The following is a 20486-nucleotide window of genomic DNA, read 5'->3' as shown; positions in this document are numbered from 1 at the left end:
TCACAGAGCAGCTGTATTTGTACTGACATTACATTACACACAGGTGCACTCTATTTAGTCATTAGCACTCATCAGGCAATGTCTATGGGCAACTGACTGCACTCAGACCAAAGGGGGCTGAATAATAATGCACATAACAATTCTCTTCACTCTGCTGACAAGAGATTCAACCCCCACTATGAGCACCTTCTAAAGAGCACCATTGAAAGTATCCTCACCAACTGCATCACTGTGTGGTATGACTCCTGCACTGGGTCCTGCAGGAAAAATATGACAACGGGTAGTGAGAGCAGTGGAGAGGATTGCAGGGTCCTCTCTTGCCTCCCTCCCCAGGAGATCTACTGTGCCTGCCTCATTCGAAAGGTCCTCTTCATTACAGGTGACTCCACTCATCTCTTCAACAGCGTCTTCAGTTTGCTGCCATCACACTCTAAAAAGTGTATTTCAGCAGTAGTTGAAGTTATGTAAAGTTCAGAGTCAGTTTCATTAAGATTTCTGCTTTAGTGGAGCCAGTCTAAATTTGTGGAGTATATCAACTTGTTATTACGTGTTGTTCCCTCAGTACACATGTAACCTGCTATTCTCATTAGAGTCAACCTGCATCAATTAGGTTTCTCCTGACGCAGTGCATCTGATGTCATGACGTCTCCGCCTTCTCCAGAATTTTCTACTTGCGGTTGAGAACAACAATTTGAGAGGCACTTGGCTGCAGGCAGGACCTCGTGAACAATTTGGTCAATAAGGTAACGAAGATATTACTTTTTCCATAGTCCTTGAAGGTAAGTCAAATGTAGAACACATATTTTAATATATTAGATATAAAAATATTCCAACTGTATTGTTAAGTGTTTAGTAAACTGACCTGACCAAACCGCTATCATTCAGCCCTGCTAACATTAGCGAAATGTCAGACCTGTTGGTAGTTTGTGCTTGGACATGTAGGTTAAGTTAGTAGTTTTCCGGCGGTACTCTCTTGTTTTAATATCGTAACGCTAGCTTAAAGTTGTGTATTCATGCAGTGTGTCGGTGTTGGCTTACTGTTAGTTATTCATTAGCATTAGCACATTATAGCGGCAAGCTGGGCCGCGGTTCTCTTCAGAATACGTTACTTCGGGCGCGCGCATTTATACACGAGTGGTTGTTCGCAGTATGCCTGTCGGCGCGAATAGTTCACGCGGTCACGGCCACGGGTGATGTAGGAGGTAAAGTTTAGCTGTGGTGGCTCCAGGAAGCATGCATTTACTGCCGCTTGCATTGCTTTCAATGTACATAACGTTAAGAAGGCGAGGAGAAAGGGTGCGTGCAGCGCTCGTACACGCACGGATCAGCCGTGTGAGAGGGAGATGGTGTGCGGCAGAAAATCAAAATTAGAAAACATAGAAGAAAGTATTACGCTATTGAACACAGAAAATACAGCCATCAGATTTCTTGTAGACCTAGCACACTTCTGGTCTGTGTCTGAATACATATATAAGTACATAGATGCAGATGAACACTGTAAACATGATGAAAGATCGACAGACTAACTCGAACATATCTTTAATCTTTAGGACTTTGGGTAGCGCTTCCTTTCCTTCCTGTCAACCTCTCCAGAGGGGTGTCTGCTGATGGCAGAAAGATTACATCACCTCTGGTTGGAACCCTGGACAGTGCCACAACCTTTGGCTTGGTGTCCAATGTGATGCCCCATCGCCACCTTCTGACCTAACTTCTTCACAGCTCTGTGACTACTTCAAGAGGGGCATTCCTGTGTGGAGGCGTGCCAGGCAGCTCGTTTTACCTGTGAACTTGCGTACTTTCAGTTTATCAACAACAAAGGTATGCAAGTTCAAAATAGTAATGTCTCATTTAAACTTAATTCAGTTTTACACTGAACAGGAATCGGCTTTATATATAAAACAATTGCAAAAAAAAAAATGTACCTATGGGCATTTGGGTTTTGTTTTTAAACTTTTGTTTTGAACTTATCCCTTTAAAATCTAATTAGAGAGGGCTGGCTACATTTGATGAATACATTTTGTGTTTAAATGATTCGCTTTGTGTTGGGCAATGTGGCAAAAAGCTGAGATGAGATCTAGTCTCATATCACCATATTGATATATTGTAATATTGCCCAACTCTCCCTCTGTGTTTTCTCAAATTATTTATATACACCCAGTAAAGCGTGTCTCTTTGTTCCTCCAGTGCTATGCTTCATGTGGAGATGCAAGGACTGTGGGACAACATTAACAAAAAGATCTGAATTGCTCAAACACTACAAACTGATTCATAGGCATTACGGACGAGGCCACTCATATCCATGCACTTATTTAAATTGTGCATGTAGGTTCAAGACTTGGAACGCCCTACTGAGCCATCTATCAAGAAATCACCCTGCCCAACAAGCAGTCTCCAAAGCTGCGTCCACATTCACTTGCCATATTTGTGGCCATAATCAACTCTCCACAGAAAGAGAATATTTTCAACATATCTATCAGCATCTTAAAAATAAGGAGACTGTAACATGTGTGTTCCAAAACTGTGAATATAAAACCAATGTCTATGAGAACTTCAAAAGTCATAAATACAGAAAACACTCTGGTACAGTGAACACATTTAAGCCTGGAATAAGTTCTGTTGATGAATCTTTTGCCAGTGTTGCCAGTGATATTTCAGATGTGGAAATTATAGAGAGTGATGTAAATTTAAATTCTGCTTTTGACAATGGGTATTCTGAAAACTTAGAGAAGGATATTGAGCTTAAAATTGCTTCAGTGCTCCTTAAGTTGGAACACATCTTTCTTGTGTCTAATGCAGCTGTAGATGAGCTTTTGCAGGAGTTAAACTATTTGATTGGTTCTGTTTCTGTGGCGATTACCCAAAAGACTATTAGCCAAGTATTACAAGACAACGGATGCCAATTTGACCAGTCAGTTGTTGAAAAGCTAGCCAGTGTACTCTGTGAGACAAACCCTGTAAAAAAAGCAATTGGAGATAAAGGTCCACTTTCCAGTCCTTGGAGACGAAAAGCATACTATAAGAGCCACTTTAAAGTAGTGGAACCAGTGGAATATATACTTGACCGAAAAAATAACAAGTCATTCCAATATATTTCAATTTTAAAGTCTTTGCAGCATATTCTTGACTGCCAGACAATCTTGGATCAGGCTGTTAATTTGAATACTGTAGATAATCAGCCTCAAAAAACTTATGTGCACTACAAAACTATCTTCGATGGTGACTTCTTCCATGAAAATGGACTGTTGTCCAAGCAGGAAAGCATTTCATTGATATTATACATTGATGAATTCGAAATATGTAATCCCCTTGGTACATCACGGAGGAAGCATAAAATTTGTGGATTGTACTGGGTTTTGGGTAATTTGCCACCAGGCTGTAATTCTGCTTTAACCTCAATCTATTTGGCTGCTTTAATCAAAAGTAATGATCTGAAGTGCTATGGGTATGAGAAAGTGTTAAAACCTGTAATTAATGATCTTGTAATTTTGGAACAGAGTGGGATATTTCTGTCAAAGTTGGGCAGAACAGTAAAAGGCACTGTTCAGTGTGTTGTTGCCGACAACCTTGGTGCACACAGTATTGCTGGATTCTTTGAAAATTTCTCAGGGACATACGTATGTAGATTTTGCACTGCAGAAACATCAGAGTTCCAGACTATTGAAGTCAGAAGTGAAGTCTTTACTTTAAGAACAAAAGACATTCATGCAGATCATTTACGAATTATCGAGGAAAACAAATGGCCCAGTTATTATGGTGTGAAATCAAAGTGTATTTTGTCAAAGCACCTCTCACATTTTGATGTTACCACTGGGTTTCCACCTGATGTTGTACATGATCTTTTTGAGGGAATTGTTCCTTTTGAACTTGCGCTTTGCCTCAATTTGTTAATCAAAAAAAAGTATTTCACATTATGTACATTGAATGAAGCAATATCATCTTTCAACTTTAAGTGGGCTGACAAAACAAATCGACCTCATCCTGTGGCTCTCAGTTTTGCATCCAAAAAAAGTGTAGGAGGGAATGCACACGAGAACTGGAGTCTTATCAGATTTTTGCCTTTGTTCGTTGGGCAGAGTGTACCCTGTGAGGAGCCTGCTTGGCACATCTTAACAGACTTGAAGGACATTGTTGATCTTGTTGTCAGTCCTGTTCATACTGAGGACTCCATTGCATATCTTGGTTTTAAGATCTCCGAGCACAGAATCAAGTTTCAAGAGGTTTTCCCAGATGTTAATCTTAAACCAAAGCACCACTACTTGGAACATTATCCATACTTGATCCGTAAGTTTGGGCCACTGGTTGCACTATGGACTATGCGATTCGAAGCAAAGCATAGTTTTTTTAAAAGAGTTGCAAGGAACATCAGATGCTTCAAAAATGTACTTCTTTCCCTTTCACAGAGACATCAGTATCAGATTGCATATCATTTGCATGCAATTAGCTTTGCCAAACCCCCACTGGAAGTAACAGATGTTTCCACTGTTCACATTGATGTTCTTAACAAGGACATCTCAAATGCACTGAGACAGAAGTCTCCAGATATGGACAATGTGTGCTTGGCTAAAAGTGTAGCATATAATGGAATAATCTACAAGTGTGGGATGATCTTGATCCACGGCTCACTGGGAGGACTGCCAGAGTTTGGTGAAATCATCCAAATGGTGATACTGCAGGACAAACTAATCTTCATTCTGAAAAAGCTTAGCGGATGGTATATGGAACACTACAGAGCTTATGATCTCAAAACATCACCAAGCAAAGAAGTGGAACTTGTTGAGCCACAAGAACTGCATGATACCTACCCACTGGCAGACTACAATATTAGAGGGATGCGTCTTGTCACCTTGAAAAGATATGTCCATGTTTAAATGGTGAGGCCTCAAAATATGATAAAGTATTTTCTTAAGTGGGAAAACAAAACCCAGACCCATACAATACTAATGTGTTCTCAGAACATATTTATTTTATACTGCAAGCCAAAGTGGTGTGATGATGTCATTGGCAATTCATCAGTTATGTCATTTTTTTTAATGCAGGTCGCTGGATTCCAGTCAGTGAATGCTAATCCTATGCTCTCCCCCCTTCTGCTTCTCTTCTCTTTTTCTTCTTTCCTCTCCTTATTGTCTCCTATATTCTCCTCACCTCCTCTCCTTCTCTCTTCTCTTCAATGTCTCCCATATTCTCGCCATCTCTCTTCTCCTCCCTTCTCCTCTTCGGTTCGCCTTCTCTCCTCGCTGCCTCAGCTGATCTCCACCTCTCCTCTTCATTTTCTCCTCCCCTTTCCTCCTCTCTTTGCCTTCTCTCTTTTCCTCTAGTTTGACATTAAATTCTCCTAATTGGAAATGTCAGTGGTTTACATGTTGATCCTCACTAACTGTGCTTGTGCTTTGTTCTCAGACCACCATGGCTGGTTCAACACCTGCAAGACTGAAGGTGATTTTAGGAGAGAACAACATTGAAAAGCTGACTCTTCCAAATGGCATCCCAGAGTCACTTGAAGACCTTCTCAGCACGATAAAGACTACCTTTGGGTTAAAAGGTAACTTCAGACTGCAATACATGGACCAAGACTTTGGCAACGACTTCTTTAATCTGAATTCTACCACCGAACTTCGGAATTTGGGGACAATCAAAGTGATCCACCAGCAAACAAATCCACCTTTGATCAGTGCCGATCAGTCCACTTCATCTCTGTCTCTTTCATTTGAGTCTGATGACGGTATTTCGGTGGCATCAAATGACACAATTATCCTCTCATCCCCTGAATCTATGTCATCTCGAATACAACAGTGGCCAGAAGACTTTGCAATTCCCCAATTTTCATATGACACAGAGCTACAGCTAGAGAGGGGGAATACTGAGTACCGTGTGAGCCAAAAAATGTTGACTTTAAGCGCCCGAATGCTGTCTGATATCCTGAAAAGAGTTGCAGAAGAAATTTACCGTTACAAGGCCTATCCAGAGGATGCACATTTCTGCGCAGCTGCAGAGGCCCTTATCAAAAAGCACCCATGTTTGAAAGAACCTGGATCATTCAATGGCTGCTACGGTTGGAAACAACGACTGAAGTACAAAATGGCAAACTACAGGACCCAGCTCAAATTACAGGGGTGTCCAGAGCTGTGTGTAAACTCACTGAAATCTAAAGCTACTACAGATGCTTTCCCTGCTAAAAAAGTGAAGAAGCCAAAATGTTCTGAAGCTAACTTTTATCCATCCTTTCCTACTGGTGAGACTCTGGACAGCATGGAAAAAGTGAGACTAGAACTTCTGACAGAGATCGGGATAAGGGACAATGAAAGGGTCATCGCAGACAAAATGGCTAACACGTTTGCCTACAGACGACATGAGGTGGTAAACCAAGAACCAAGCATTCAGGAACTGAAGGACAGATGGCCTGCACTCTTCACACAGAAAGAGGTAAGAATGGAACTGAAGTGATCGAAGTCTGTATGCTTCGGGATTTATTGCAGTTAACTTTCATGAATCGGTCATAACTTGATTTGGTTGAGATTTTATAACACTGAACTTAATGAAAGAATTTACATTTTGAATTCCCATATATGTTATACTTTTTGGGATATAGACATTTTGGCATACAATCAGTTTCAGCATTTTGTTCCATAATACAATATCTACTGTCATTTGTGTTTTGTTTTTAGATAAATACAGAGTTCCAGAGGCTCATGGCTGTTCCTCTTGAGTGGAAGTTCATGGCCCAGTTAGACATGCACTCAAGTCAGCTGATCAAAGTCATACGTGCCAAAGGAGGAGCAACACACCAAAAGATTGCGAACATCTTGGACACATTGGACCAGGTAAATCTGTACCATCAAACAAGATGCTTCGTAACTAAGAGGGCTGTCAAAATATATCTGAATCCAAAAAAATATATATATATTTAACTGAATCTTTCATAAAGACAATATGGGCAGGCCAATGCTAATCATGGCTTTCATATGCATGAATGTTTTTAGCGACTCCACTGAACTCATCCCCTTTTCTTTCTGTAATGAATCTCTGGGCTTGTGAATTACTGTTTTTAAATAAAGTACATGTAAGTTAAGCAATAAGAGTAAGGATGTCTGTCTTATGAAATTTAGAGTTTAAAATTACTCAACATTTGTTGTTCTAGACTGTGGACATTAATCATCGGAGGGAATGTGTGCTGAAAGCCCTCACCATCTTCCTGGGAGAAGATGCAGATGGCCTGATCAAGGAATACCTTGTAAGTTTCAACAGTTTGTCAGCACATCTTGTCAAAGGGACACAAAAAAGTTAACTGTTAGAACAAACATAACACGTGAACCCTAGTTGGATTGCTGACATGTATTTATTATCATGACCATATTGGACATTATGTAATTCCCAGCAACAACACATTACATATCGGATTGACTTTGTTTTAAGTAAGACGGGCTTACTTGATTATTTAAGTTCAAAGGAATAGTTTGACATGTTGGGAAATCTTATCTTTCTTGCTTACAATTTGATTAGAGTCAGATTGATACACCTCTCTCTGCTGTTTCTGGTGTGTGATGACACCCAGCCAAGAAATAGCCCAGCACATAACACATATTGGTACATCACCCAAACACTTAATCACAGTAAGAAGTGAGGCTAATGATGATTTGTGTTTGTGTCTTGTACCCCTCTGTAGGACTGTGGAGCAGATGATGTTCAGAGGGACCTGGAGGAGGTCACCATGGCAGTGTATGTGATTCGGAAGGAGGGGGAGGGACTGCAGGAGCCACCTGAAGACATTGGCATTGTCATTGAGGGTGTGGAAGTGTTGCATGAACTAACTTCAGTTGCCTCAGCTTGTGCCCTGCTTCTAGGTTTGATCTATGCACTCAACCTAGCTTATCCAAAACCCTTTCGCTTCACTTTTGAAGTGCTCCAAAAAATCTTCATGCAGCTTGATCAGCACAAGATGTCCCCCAAAGTCCAAAATCTGTATATCAAACTTCAAAGCTCCCAGTAATGGCACAGAACAATGACCAACAAATGGCCCTGTGCCATAATGCGAAGGAACAACTGTGTTTGGACATATAGCATGTAAAATATGTAGTCTCTTTTGGATGTTGGGCCTTTTTTATGCTCCAAGAGACCTCAAACCCCAATTTAATGTGCTTTTATGGTATTTTTATTTATTTTTTAATTTTTTTTCAGACATATTTGCCTTCGTTTCAAGGGAAAGGTTGCATTTCAGGTTTGATGTGCTCAGTTATACAACAAACTGTTGTGACATTCTAAAACTCTAGAGGAGTGTTTATATTTTTTCATCCCCATTGGTCAGCTACACTGTTCAGATATTTATTCATTGGCTATAGCTGAAGAGAAGTTTCTGTATACTCTTGGGGCACTTTTTCATAGTTGACACTGTATGTGTTAAGATTGATATTTGTGTAATACTGTGTTGCACTTTACACTTTGTTGACAACTTTGTGGTCCTACTAAGCATTACTTGCATTTTGTGCATATGTGTTTCAAAAAGGACAAATGTGTAATGTATTTGACCAAAAGCTGTGTTGGTTGCCATAAAGGTAATACTTTATTACATTTATACAATAAAGCATTTAAAAAAAAAACATTGGATTTTGAATTTTTGAAAAATATTTTCAGGCAACTTAAAATTTTGATTTAAGCTTTATTATACAAACTAAAATTTCATTTTAGAGTCACTACAAAAAGTAATTTACACTAAACCACATTATTAGGTTAGCAAAGAGCAATATTTTACTTTTGGGTTATGCAAATTATTGGGTTGGAAAAACTGAAAACTTTAAGTTGAAATGTCTTAATTTTAAGTTGGATTAATGCAAAATGTTTATTTGACAGCAATTAATTTATTAAGTACATGTAACTTAAATCAGTTGTGTTAATTTAATGTATTAACTTAATTTCAAAGAACTTAATTAAATTTGGTGTTACCAATTGAAATAATTCAATTAAGTTGGTTCAACTATTTTCTTTTTTCAGTGCAGGAAGGATACTGAAGAGACCTTTTGACCTTTACATTTTCGTTAATATCTTTAAAACAGAAGCAGCAGAAATGAGAATTTTAGCAGCACAAACCAGCACAAGCGTAGCACAGTTGATTGACACCAGTTTTGTTTGATTTAATTAATGTGGGGGGGCTGGTTGACCTCTGGGGACCTCTAGAAATTTTCTTGAATATCTTTAAAATGATAGCAGCACAAACAAAAATTTTTACAGCACAAACGTAGCATAAACGTTTGATACCACTTTTGTTGGATTTGAAGAAGGTGGGGGGTCGCGGGAAAAACCAGCAAAAGAACTCGAGCAGCCGGGCTATGTAAAAGGTGCAGGGGGGCATGTTTGCGGTCACGTCCAGCGGGTGTGTGGGCTGTTTGAGTCATCTGTTACCAGGCAAACTCCAATGCAGCAGGCTGCTGAACACACACAGGCCTCCTGCATCCTCCTCTTCAGCTCTGCTTGCCCGATATCGTGACCTAAGCAGGGTCGGGCCTGGTCAGTACTTGGATGGGAGACCGCCTGGGAAAACCAGGTGCTGTAAGCTTTTGCACTTCCACACACAAACTGCAGAGGGCACTTCTGCTCCTGCTTGTGCTTAGAGGCATGAGAAGTTAACATTTATGGGTGATAAAATCCTTTTTCTATATTTTTAACATGAGAATATCAGTTTTCCATCTTGTGTTCCAGAGTAATCGGACAAAAGACAAACGTAGAACAAGGAAAAAAGAGGCCAAGTGTCTCACCTATAAAACAAAATGACTGTTTTCTGAATAGTCTCACACAGATAAACATTTGCAGGGAATACCTTTTCCTTCAAAACAAACGTCACAGACTGTGTTTTTCTTTACTGATTGTATTTGAGTAGAAACTCAGATTAAAATGGCATCAGTGCTCATAAAATGATTTAACTGTAAAAGTAGGTGTAGTGGATCACTTTGCATAGATCTAGATAAAAGTGCTGTAAGCAAAGACTACAGTGGTCATTGAGCAGCTGTTCCTATAATGTGAATCTGGGATAAAGGCACAGATTATTTGTTTGCCTTTGTTTCCTGGTTCTTTCTTTCTTATCCAAATGGAAAAAGAGAGCATAAAAGTACTGTTTACAAGCAGCTTATCTATCTCATTGTGTCCACTATCATAAAATCTTGGTTGACTGAGCACTGAGCCATCTACCACTCGAAATTGAACCTGTGTGGGACAACAACAAAGTCCAGTATACTAAGTTTCAGTAATGTGCAGTTTTTTCTGTGGAAGATGTAAATCTAAATAGATGTCCTATTGTATGCATAATATACCACTGAACTTTATAAAACAACTTCTAAAAGCAAATTTCGATTTATTTTAGATTTTCTCAAATCCAAACAGTGCTAAAAGCATGCACACAGTCAAATATTTTTCATACGAGGTGCTGAAGGTTCTGCAATGTTCTGTCAGTGCGCCCCAGGGCAGCTGTGGCTACAATGTAGCTGCCATCACCAGTGTGTGAATGTGTGAATGATGTATCTGTGGCTTTTTGTCACACTTGGAAACCACGGTGTTGTGCAGCTATTTGCCTTGTTGCAGGGTTTTAAAAAACTGCAGTTTTGATTTTAGTGAAAGACACCGTCTCATGACTCATTGAGTGCCGCGACTGACGAGCCAATCCGTGGCCTGCAGTCTGACGATGTCACATTTCCTGACTGCTTGGAACCCCGACTAAGTCGTCCTGTAGCCCACATCATAATGTTTCCATCTCTCTGCTTGACTGCGGGGATGCTATTTTTTGCATCACACTCGTATTTCAAAAGGTCAGTTAAAGCCACATAATTGGAATTTGGTTTCATCTCCCCACAGCACTTTCTCCAAAGTCTTCCCTGAATCATTTAGATGTTCACTGGCACTTGAGATGGGCCTATACATGTTTCTCCTTGAACAGGTAGCTACCCTATGTTAGCCTAGCTTTCTATCACTGATGCTCTGTGTGTATTGTTATGGTTCAAAATATGGGGATGGAGACAAGAGACAAGAGAAAAAACCACAATAACAACACTGGTCCGGCCGGGTTAAGTCAAACGATGATTTTAATGATCACACGCGTGGGAGATGGACACCGTATGCAGACAGCCTCAGATCTCAAAATGGTGGAGCATTGCTCAAACTCTTATAGCCTCTGGTTCTCCCACCTTATCATAAAAGCCTAAACATTCACATGCTTTCTCTCACACGGCGCCTAAGCTACGACCTTGGCTCCCCGTTTATCTGCTCCTGCTGAGTTGGGGCAGAAAACTCCAGCACACTCTGTTCTCTTCTAATCAGACAAATAAGGCGATGGCTTTCTGCAGCAGTATTATGCATCATAAAACAATATCATTCATCCACAATAAATCAGCAGTCTAATGTAATGCAAATCAGTTTAACTAATGCAATAGTTATCAGCTTCTTCTAATTCAGGAGAATAATGCAAACTAAAACTACATAATAATTCACAATCTTTAGTTAGGGGTATAACATGGCATAAAATAATATTATAATCTAACAGTATGCTGCTGCCTCTCTCTCATGTTACTTAAAAAATTAACCCCACAGCTTCAATAACCGTATTGTTAAGGTTCAAAATTGAGGAAGGGTACAAGAGGTGATCGAAGAATAACCACACCGATCCGGCCGGGTGAAGTCAAACGATGATTTTAATAAACACACGTGTGGGAAGACACTCTGTACGCAGACAGCCAGTAGTCCTCGACTTAACCAAAGCATGAACAGATATTTTATAGCATCAGGGTTTGTTTACTGACGCCCCTTCATGCGTCACCGGTACATTTTATACATAGATCAGATCAACATCATCATGACTTTTCACCCAGAAAATCATCTTCTATTTTCATGGCTTGGTACTTTCCGTTCTTATCTTAAAATGAATTGTTCCTCTTTCTTGCCGAGACAACAAGGACGGTTCCTCTAAATAAATTTAACTAATGTGTGTGTATGTGTTGACCTCACATGCTCTTTGTGTCACCTCTTCACCTACTGTCTGTGTCTCGTCCTCAAATGCGCCTCAAAATAACCTGCACTTAGACTCTGCTTTCGGTTTCAGTTCTGCAAAAGGCACACTCTGCAAACCTGCAACTTCCTGTCAGCCTGCAACTTAGTCTTTCTGAAAGACACACACTGTTCAACCCCTGAATGCAATATAAACTCCAGATTATATTATTAATGCAATGGTAATAATGATGAATATTTAACAATAGCAGTAAAATAATTTCCCTGCTCCACACTCCCTCTCTCGACCTCTGGAACACCAGAGGTCGCAATACATTGTGTCCTCGCTCAGACCCTCTCTGGTGGTCTCGGACCTCGAGATCTCCAGGATCCTTGCCCCTCCTGTGGTCGCCGAGATCGATCTTCTGCAAAGGAAACAAAACACCTTTTCCTGCATCTCCCTAACTTATCCTATCTGGGACTCTTTAATCAAAAGCCTGATCCTAATTATCTTCTTAACTTATTGACTTGTATTTATGTATACTCTTCAACGTTACTCATCCCTTTAAAACTCTTTAAGCCCTGCTTTCACGTCCGGTTGCTCGCTCTATTTTTCCCTTATCTGATCATCAACATCCTGTGCACAAATTGTCGCTGCTGCAAGTTCCTCTACTCCTAAAGAAAACAACCACTTTAATCAATTAAGTTTAAGCATATAAGCAATTACTCCTGTATACATTTCATCATAGCTAAATGCTGCCTAAAAACAACTCCTATGTGTTAACTTCATTTTAACCTCACATTTCCTATGTTATCACCTGTTTTTGGTATAGCCTTTTTATTTCATTTGCTCCCTTTAATGTAACAATACCTCCTAATTCTAGTTTATCAGACTTACCCAAAATATATGCTTTCCTTCCTCTTTGATCCTTCTTTTAAGTTCAGTTAAAAGCTAAATGAATTTAAGGCCTTTTGCCTGGAATCAATACTGTCATGTGTGTTTCTTAACTCTGTGTCTGTAAGCGTGTGCAATCCTTCATGAACTCATATTATCCTCACAGTAGATTGGCTAATCATAGCGCTAGCCAAAGGCTCATGACCCTCAAGAGACAAATTTGAGCCACAACTCCTTTAAAAGCACAAAATGCAATATGTATAAAAATCATTTCTACGTAGAAGCTCCCCCTTTATCCTAAAGATAAACCTATGTAATATCTGTATGTGTAAGCCTACATTATAACCACTTCTTCTAAAAATCAAAAAGAACTCAAACCTGTTCTACTCCTTCAACCCTCACTAATTTTCCCTCTAAGAATTATTCACAGCTTTGAAAAACCGGCATTGTATCTTCTAAACAGGATTCAGTTCTGTCATGGTCCTGGGCCATGTTGGCCCAGTATTCTTGGTTCCTTGTATTTTCGCTCCTTATTTAGGCCAGGTTTTCTGAGGTGTCCTGTTGTGGTGTTCCCTAAGTGTTTTTCCCTTTGTGACACTTACCCCCTTGTGCCCCTCTGTCTATTTATGAGCTCTCGTCTCTCTTTGTGTTTATTCCATGTTTCCCCCAGCCTGTTATGTCTGTGTTCTCCCCGTGCTTTCTCTGGGTGTATTTAAGTTGTGTCTTCTGTTATGGTAGTTGCTGGTTCGTCTGTGTTGTTTCCCCTCGGTCTCCCTGCGTCTCTTGTGTATTTCCCCGGACCTCCCTGCATCCTCGTTTCTGGTTTGTGTTATTAGCTTACCCAGTTTAGGTTTCCGGTTTCTTGTTTTTCCACCAGTGCTGTTTTGTGCCCACCGTTGTAAATAAATATTCACCTGCACCAGAGCTGCCGCCTTTTGGGTCCTTTTCTACAACTCCACACGGCTTGCCTCGCAAACCGTGACAAGTTCACTTTTAATCCTTTAACCTTAACTTAAAAATAACAGTTTCAGTTTTACCATACCCAAATGATCAAAAACCCAAAAGGTCCTAAAATGATCCTAAATTATTAAACAATTAAATTATTAAACCCTAAACCCCCCTTTATCTTGATACATTTCATGTGTCAAGATACTATACAAAACTTAAAATGCTCAGTTTTCCCCACTCATGATCCAATCTATGTCATAAAATAAACTTAAAACAGAACAGTTATCAGTCATGTGTTTCTTCAATTAATGATAACTGAGTTACATCAAAAAATATTTCCCCTTTAGCATTTGGCATTCTCCCAACAATATACTATAATCCCATAATCTAACCCCAGTCAACAAAACAAAACAGAAATTTTCTCTGGTAAAAACAAATTGTTTGTCCACATTTATTCATCCTCACATTCACTCACACATTTACTCCATATCTTTGCTGATAGTGGAGCTTCCCGCACGATCAGATACTCCACCCTCAGCAAAATGAGCTCAGTCATTTTTATTTTCCATAGGAAAATATTTCTTTATGCTTTTGGACTGGATTGACTCGCATAAAATCCTTTTTACAGGGACTTACGACCTTGATCAGTCCCCACAGGTAGCTCTCCTCAGCCAATTGTAATCTGGAAAGCCCACCTTATATTTGCTCTTCCCGATAATTTTCAGCGCCGTTATTCACTGTTGCAGGCCTGCTTAAAACAGAAATAAAAAATAGAGCTGATTGTTAGCTCATAAAAACAAAACAAAATCACCTGACAGGTTTTCTTTAAGTGCACTGTTACAAAATAATGGGCCCAATTTTAGACATGTCCATGTTTCCTAAAACTCCCTCTATTAAAAACAAAAACACCAACCCAAACCTAACTGACAAAATCAACCCATCACCACAACAACCTCAACAACCTTAAACACACAAGTCTTGCCACCACATAATTTCACCTCCTCAATACACCGGAAGTCTCATTAAAACCACACAATTTGCACACAAAAATCACCCCCTTATGCTCTGTAACATACTTACATTCAGCATAAAACATAACCCCCTTACGACAACGTATCACTAAACTATAAATTTCCTACCCAAATCTGCACTCCTCTTGTCTGCCGTGCTTCCTCTCCTGAAAGTCACTTCCTCAGTCATATGGCTTCTTCTATTCCTCAATTACAAACTCAAATATATTTTATTAAACATTCACACCATTGTATCATTCATACAAAATAGCAAGCTGTTCTTCATTGCATATGTTTGTGTTCTTAGCCAGGTTTAATCTGTATCTATGCATTAAACTCCATGAGCTTGTCTTGTCTTTATAAGTTTAATGCATTTTCTGTTTGTGTGTGTGAATTTGCATATGGTGCTTTTGCAGTGTGTCAGACTCCTTCATAATTTTGCCTTTAAACAGTCAATTTTCTCCTCCCCAAATTTACTAACCCAAATTCTAATTTCCTACCTTAAATAGCAGCATTCCTTGTCCTCAGCCAGAAGGTAGGGCTCCACTTGCCACTTACCCCCTCTGCCTCAGCCCAGCGGCCTTACCCGTCAGGTCCCGTCTTCTTACTGAAGCCGAGTAATCGTGACTGTGCCTGCCTTAGGTTGTCCCAGGGTTTCGAGGTGGGATCTTACCCGTCATGGGCTATCCAGCCTTCCATACTCGCCTGATACGGGGCCCAAGTGGGCAGGGGAGGGAACACACTGGCTCTGGGAATTAAAGGAGTGTAAGCTGCTTCCTTCATTGCATCTTATATTAAACTATCTCACTTCTGACTCCTTCCTAGAATAATTTCACATATGGCACTTTGTGTATGTGTGTTTTCTATTCATTAATGTAATTGTCAGTTATTTTCTCTCTTCATTTTACCTTCTTTTGTTTGTTTGTGACGTTCTACTTTAGTTCTACTAAACCTTGATGTAAAAACAATACTCCCTTATTTCACGCACACACTCTGCATTTTGCCTACGCACACACTTCTCTCTCAGACTTCCTCTGTTCACACATCACCTTGCACTCACTCTACTATCAACTTTCATAGTGTTATTATTATTTAGTATTTTGTACACCTCACATAGAATCATTCAAATCGAGTACTCACAGCATTCACATCACAACCTTCAACTTTCACTTTCGATCCTGCAAGACGCAGAGATGGACATCTCCTTCACCTAACATAAAACTAAATTACCATATCAACATACAATTACTGAAATTCAAACTCAAATACACCGTTTGTTTTAATAAAGTCAAAGAGTAAACAGGTGTACCAAGTGTATGTACTTATGTGTTTTAAACTGAAAGAAAAAGAAACTCAAACTCTTATAACATCACTCATGCCTCTCTCAAATTAAAAACACTTTCAAACTTTAAAACCTCCTACTTTACATCACCAAAGAAATACCTCTCACACCTTTATTCATCATGTCAAAGCTTTCTCCATTTTGCACAACCTGCCACATGTTTAACAAAAAATCGCTGCCCGAGAAGGCTCCCACATATCAAGGTGGTCGTTCTCACAAATTTCCAGCAGACCCTCAAATAAACAAAAACAACGACCCAGGCAGGCTTCCAGTTCAGCCTCCTCAATTTCTATGCACACCGAAAACTCATGGGGAGATTCTTCTGTCTCCCCGTGTCCTACACAATTCACCTCCAGATGATCCCCTACAATTGAAATTTCAGTGTGGAATGACGCAGAGATTAACATTCCCTTATTTATTTACTATATGTAACCTGAATTTTTCTCTCTCTTATCAAATAACAAAGGTTATCTTTAAAATTTGTTATTGAACTACTAATTAAGTTGCTTTTTATGGTATCAATGGTAAACTACCCCTAAAAAGTCCACTTCATTGCGTGTTCATTGAGATACTTCTATTAAGGCTATTTAACAAGTTCAATTTACACATATTCATTAATCTGTCACGCTTATTAGTGGCTCATGGTTACTTAAAACCTATGTCTGACTTGACCACAGAGTTAGAGCATCATTCAATCCTCTCAGGATGACCACTCCACTTACTCTGCATCCAGTCAGCTCATGAATTAACAACACTTGCAGACTGTAACCCTTTTATTTTTTGTTTATGCCTTCAAATCCACCTTAAATCTTCTTACCTAAACGTTGGTTTTAAACACAAACAATTCTTATATTCTATTTTGAAACGCTGTCACCATTCATATATTTACAATGTTATTATTTCACTAAGCCAGCATTTTAATCACAGACATTTATCCACATTTGCAAACAATAGTTATAGGGCTGAATAATCACACAAAACCGAAAGCATAGTCCTCTCATGCGCTCTGCATCAGTTGCCTCATTTGCATGCACACACACTCTCCATCTAAAAATGGCAGCAGGCAGTCAGTGCATTACTGACTCGACACACAGAGATCTCTCACACCAAATTTTCTTATTCTATATTACAACGACGTCTTATATTTACAACCACTGTCAGATCTGCCAGCTTTAGCGCCTACACAATTTTAGACAAATTTAAAATAACCGCCCAGCGGATAAACTCCCTGAGTTTTTTGCGACCAATTAACCAGTATCAAGACTTTAACTGTTTCTGGCCTCATTTCTAAAATCCCTAACTCAATTTAAAAGCGTCAACCAACCCAAACTTTGAAGTTTTAGGTAAAGTTACACGCCCGAAGTCCAACTTCTTCTGACCAAAAAAGCGCAGGTACCGTTCCAAACGGTAAGGAGACTCTAACTCCTAGCTTAATTCCAGGATGCCCTGTACCCCACAGTTAAGCCAAACTGAACTAACCCTGTTCGCCGACAGGTCAATGTCGCGCGTCCACGACAAGGAGGGAGCGTAACCTCCGGGCTCTGCGCTTCCTAGCAGACTCGAACTGCCGTTCTAGAATAATTTATAATACTTTGAAACAACAATCAACACCCGAAACAAGTGTATAACTGAGGCAGGTGCAACCTAGTGGTCAATGGAGACTCCAACTCACAAAATGACCGCTCAGGTCCACTCTTATGACCAAATTTGGACTCTAACCAACACAATAACCAATTCCCTACCAAACTACTTGAGACTCGAACTCAATTTCTTTGGGACTTCAACCCAGTATTTAAACTTTTCTTATCAGACTCTTAACTGCTTTCATTTCTTCTTAGCAGAACTCTAACTGCTTCAACTCATGAGATTTTCATCAAAATCAAAACAGACATCCACCAGTAACTTCAGTGAGTAGACTTAAATTTTATCATTTCCAATTTGGCACACTTTGGAAATAATTCAACAGGTAGTGCCTTACCTTTTGGATAAGCCGGCTTATGCCCACTCACTTCGACCACTGGAATTCATGTCTGCCCGTCAGACCACCTAAGACCCCGGATTTCTCCGTCTAAACCTCCAACTCTCCCTCCTCAATAACCGGACGAAGCCCCCAAATGTTAAGGTTCAAAATTGAGGAAGGGTACAAGAGGTGATCGAAGAATAACCACACCGATCCGGCCGGGTGAAGTCAAACGATGATTTTAATAAACACACGTGTGGGAAGACACTCTGTACGCAGACAGCCAGTAGTCCTCGACTTAACCAAAGCATGAACAGATATTTTATAGCATCAGGGTTTGTTTACTGACGCCCCTTCATGCGTCACCGGTACATTTTATACATAGATCAGATCAACATCATCATGACTTTTCACCCAGAAAATCATCTTCTATTTTCATGGCTTGGTACTTTCCGTTCTTATCTTAAAATGAATTGTTCCTCTTTCTTGCCGAGACAACAAGGACGGCTCCTCTAAATAAATTTAACTAATGTGTGTGTATGTGTTGACCTCACATGCTCTTTGTGTCACCTCTTCACCTACTGTCTGTGTCTCGTCCTCAAATGCTCCTCAAAATAACCTGCACTTAGACTCTGCTTTCGGTTTCAGTTCTGCAAAAGGCACACTCTGCAAACCTGCAACTTCCTGTCAGCCTGCAACTTAGTCTTTCTGAAAGACACACACTGTTCAACCCCTGAATGCAATATAAACTCCAGATTATATTATTAATGCAATGGTAATAATGATGAATATTTAACAATAGCAGTAAAATAATTTCCCTGCTCCACAGTATCTAAAAATCTCTCAGTGAAAGTTACGGTTGTAGGTTTGGAAACATTTTGGGGTAGCCAGTGTTAAATAGAGACAGGGCCACATTCTTTATCTAGTCATTGTAATGAAAGAAGCACATTAAAAACTATATGAGAGTTTGCTTTTAACAAGCATGTAATGACTCTACTTAGTTTAGGTAGTCTTAGGGAGTCAAACTGAAAGTAGCATTTTGTGGATGTTTTCCCTGCTGCCCGATCCCATCAGTCTCTTAAAGCATCATTTCTTATGCGCCCTGGTGTGACAGTGGTTTCATGGCGCTACAGGTTACCTGAGCACATCAGGTATATTACGGTTGAAAACGAGTGCCCGGCCTTCCAGTGGGTGTTCGACCCCTCGTGCACAGCTCAGGAGTCTAAACGACCCAGCAGTTATGGACATGTGTGTTTTTGGTGTGCTGTCCCTCGTTCTCCCTGCTTGCAGGTATATCTGTGTGTGTGTGTGGATGCCGGAGTTTCTGAGAGCACCTGTTTACAGGCACCTTCAGGCCTGGTGGGTGTGGCCCTGCCAGGTGGTTGGCCACACTTGAAGACCATCACACAGCTGATCAAGCCTTGTCGGAGGAGCTACTTGAGAATGCGGTGGCGCTCTCTCTGACGCTGGATCATTGCGTGACTTCACGTTAGTCTCTCGGCCAGTCAGTACGGATAGTCTGCCGCATTGTATGTGTCTTACGGCTGCCTGTTTGTTATCTCCCCAGGAGAAGCGTGGAGACGAGAGGGCAGCGAGCACGGGGTGCTCAGACACTGAGGAGCGGAGACAAGGAACACTAGCACTGGGAAGAGGACATTTCACGGGAGTCGGGAACGCACTGCGGATTTATTGTTATTTTCCATTCACTGTAAATAAACGCACTGCTTGCATTCAGAGCTCCGTGCCTGGCTCCTCCTTCCTCACATCCCCACGGTTGACGCTGGCCAACCGTGACAAATAGCTTTTCTTAGATTCATTATTAGTTCAACATTGACAAATAGTAGTTGACTAATATCAGGAGCCAAAAAGAAAACAAAAAACAAACTAAATAAATATTTCAGACGCTGAAAATAAATTATTACGGTTGTTTAAATTTGCTGTCAGCAAGTTAGGTCTAATACATGTAGTCAATCTAATGAATCAATATTACATGTAAAAAGTACAGAACTGAAAATGAAACTAAAATATAACGGTAAATGAACTGGTTCTTGTATAAAACCTTTCTACTCTCTACAACTTGCCTCATTCATGCACTCACTTTTTTCTATGCTTTTTCTCTGTAAGTGCTTTCTATCTAACATTAATACGCATTCATCCTCCCGATGGATGCATCGGAGAGCAACTTGGGGTTAGCGTCTTGCCCAAGGATATTTGGCATGCAGGCTGGAGCAGGCGGGGATTGAACCAGCAACTTTCTGATTAGTAGGTTTCCTGCTCTACCTGAGCTACAGACACCCCAATTTGTGGTGCTCTGGAAACAACACGTTCTCATCCCAACAGGTAACGATGCTATGTGACAAATCATCGGTATGT

General features: G+C 40.1%; 4 protein-coding genes across 5 annotated transcripts in view; all 4 read left to right on the top strand.

The window, feature by feature from the left end:
- Positions 1 to 20486, top strand: part of LOC146634600 (protein NLRC3-like) — a 720577-nt gene that overhangs the window by 259782 nt on the left and 440309 nt on the right. The window lies entirely within an intron of this gene.
- The window catches only part of LOC146634610 (protein NLRC3-like), a 218654-nt gene that overhangs the window by 88936 nt on the left and 109232 nt on the right, over positions 1 to 20486 (top strand). The gene's annotated exons all lie outside the window — the stretch shown is intronic.
- The window catches only part of LOC146634613 (protein NLRC3-like), a 152276-nt gene that overhangs the window by 88935 nt on the left and 42855 nt on the right, over positions 1 to 20486 (top strand). The window lies entirely within an intron of this gene.
- LOC146634617 (uncharacterized) lies at positions 6001 to 7984 on the top strand. The gene is made up of 4 exons (XM_085349636.1): positions 6001 to 6420; positions 6663 to 6818; positions 7136 to 7228; positions 7661 to 7984. Exons 1-4 carry the CDS (start codon positions 6076 to 6078, stop codon positions 7982 to 7984), a joined length of 918 nt encoding a protein of 305 aa, XP_085205762.1. The 5' UTR covers positions 6001 to 6075.

Source organism: Diplotaxodon limnothrissa, linkage group LG3, assembly GCF_057381915.1.
Source record: "Diplotaxodon limnothrissa isolate DT_005_m linkage group LG3, D_limnothrissa_male_GT1.1, whole genome shotgun sequence".
NCBI classification, from domain to species: Eukaryota; Metazoa; Chordata; class Actinopteri; order Cichliformes; family Cichlidae; genus Diplotaxodon; species Diplotaxodon limnothrissa.
The sequence above is the reverse complement of the archived record's forward strand: the minus strand, read 5'-3'. Positions and strand labels throughout refer to the sequence as shown.

Bases quoted from the DNA above. Each gene is read 5' to 3' on its own strand.
- LOC146634617 (XM_085349636.1), top strand. From the start codon at position 6,076: ATGGCAAACTACAGGACCCAGCTCAAATTACAGGGGTGTCCAGAGCTG. The intron at 6,819-7,135 runs GTAAATCTGTAC...TTGTTGTTCTAG, and splicing joins TCTTGGACACATTGGACCAG to ACTGTGGACATTAATCATCG. The intron at 7,229-7,660 runs GTAAGTTTCAAC...ACCCCTCTGTAG, and splicing joins GCCTGATCAAGGAATACCTT to GACTGTGGAGCAGATGATGT.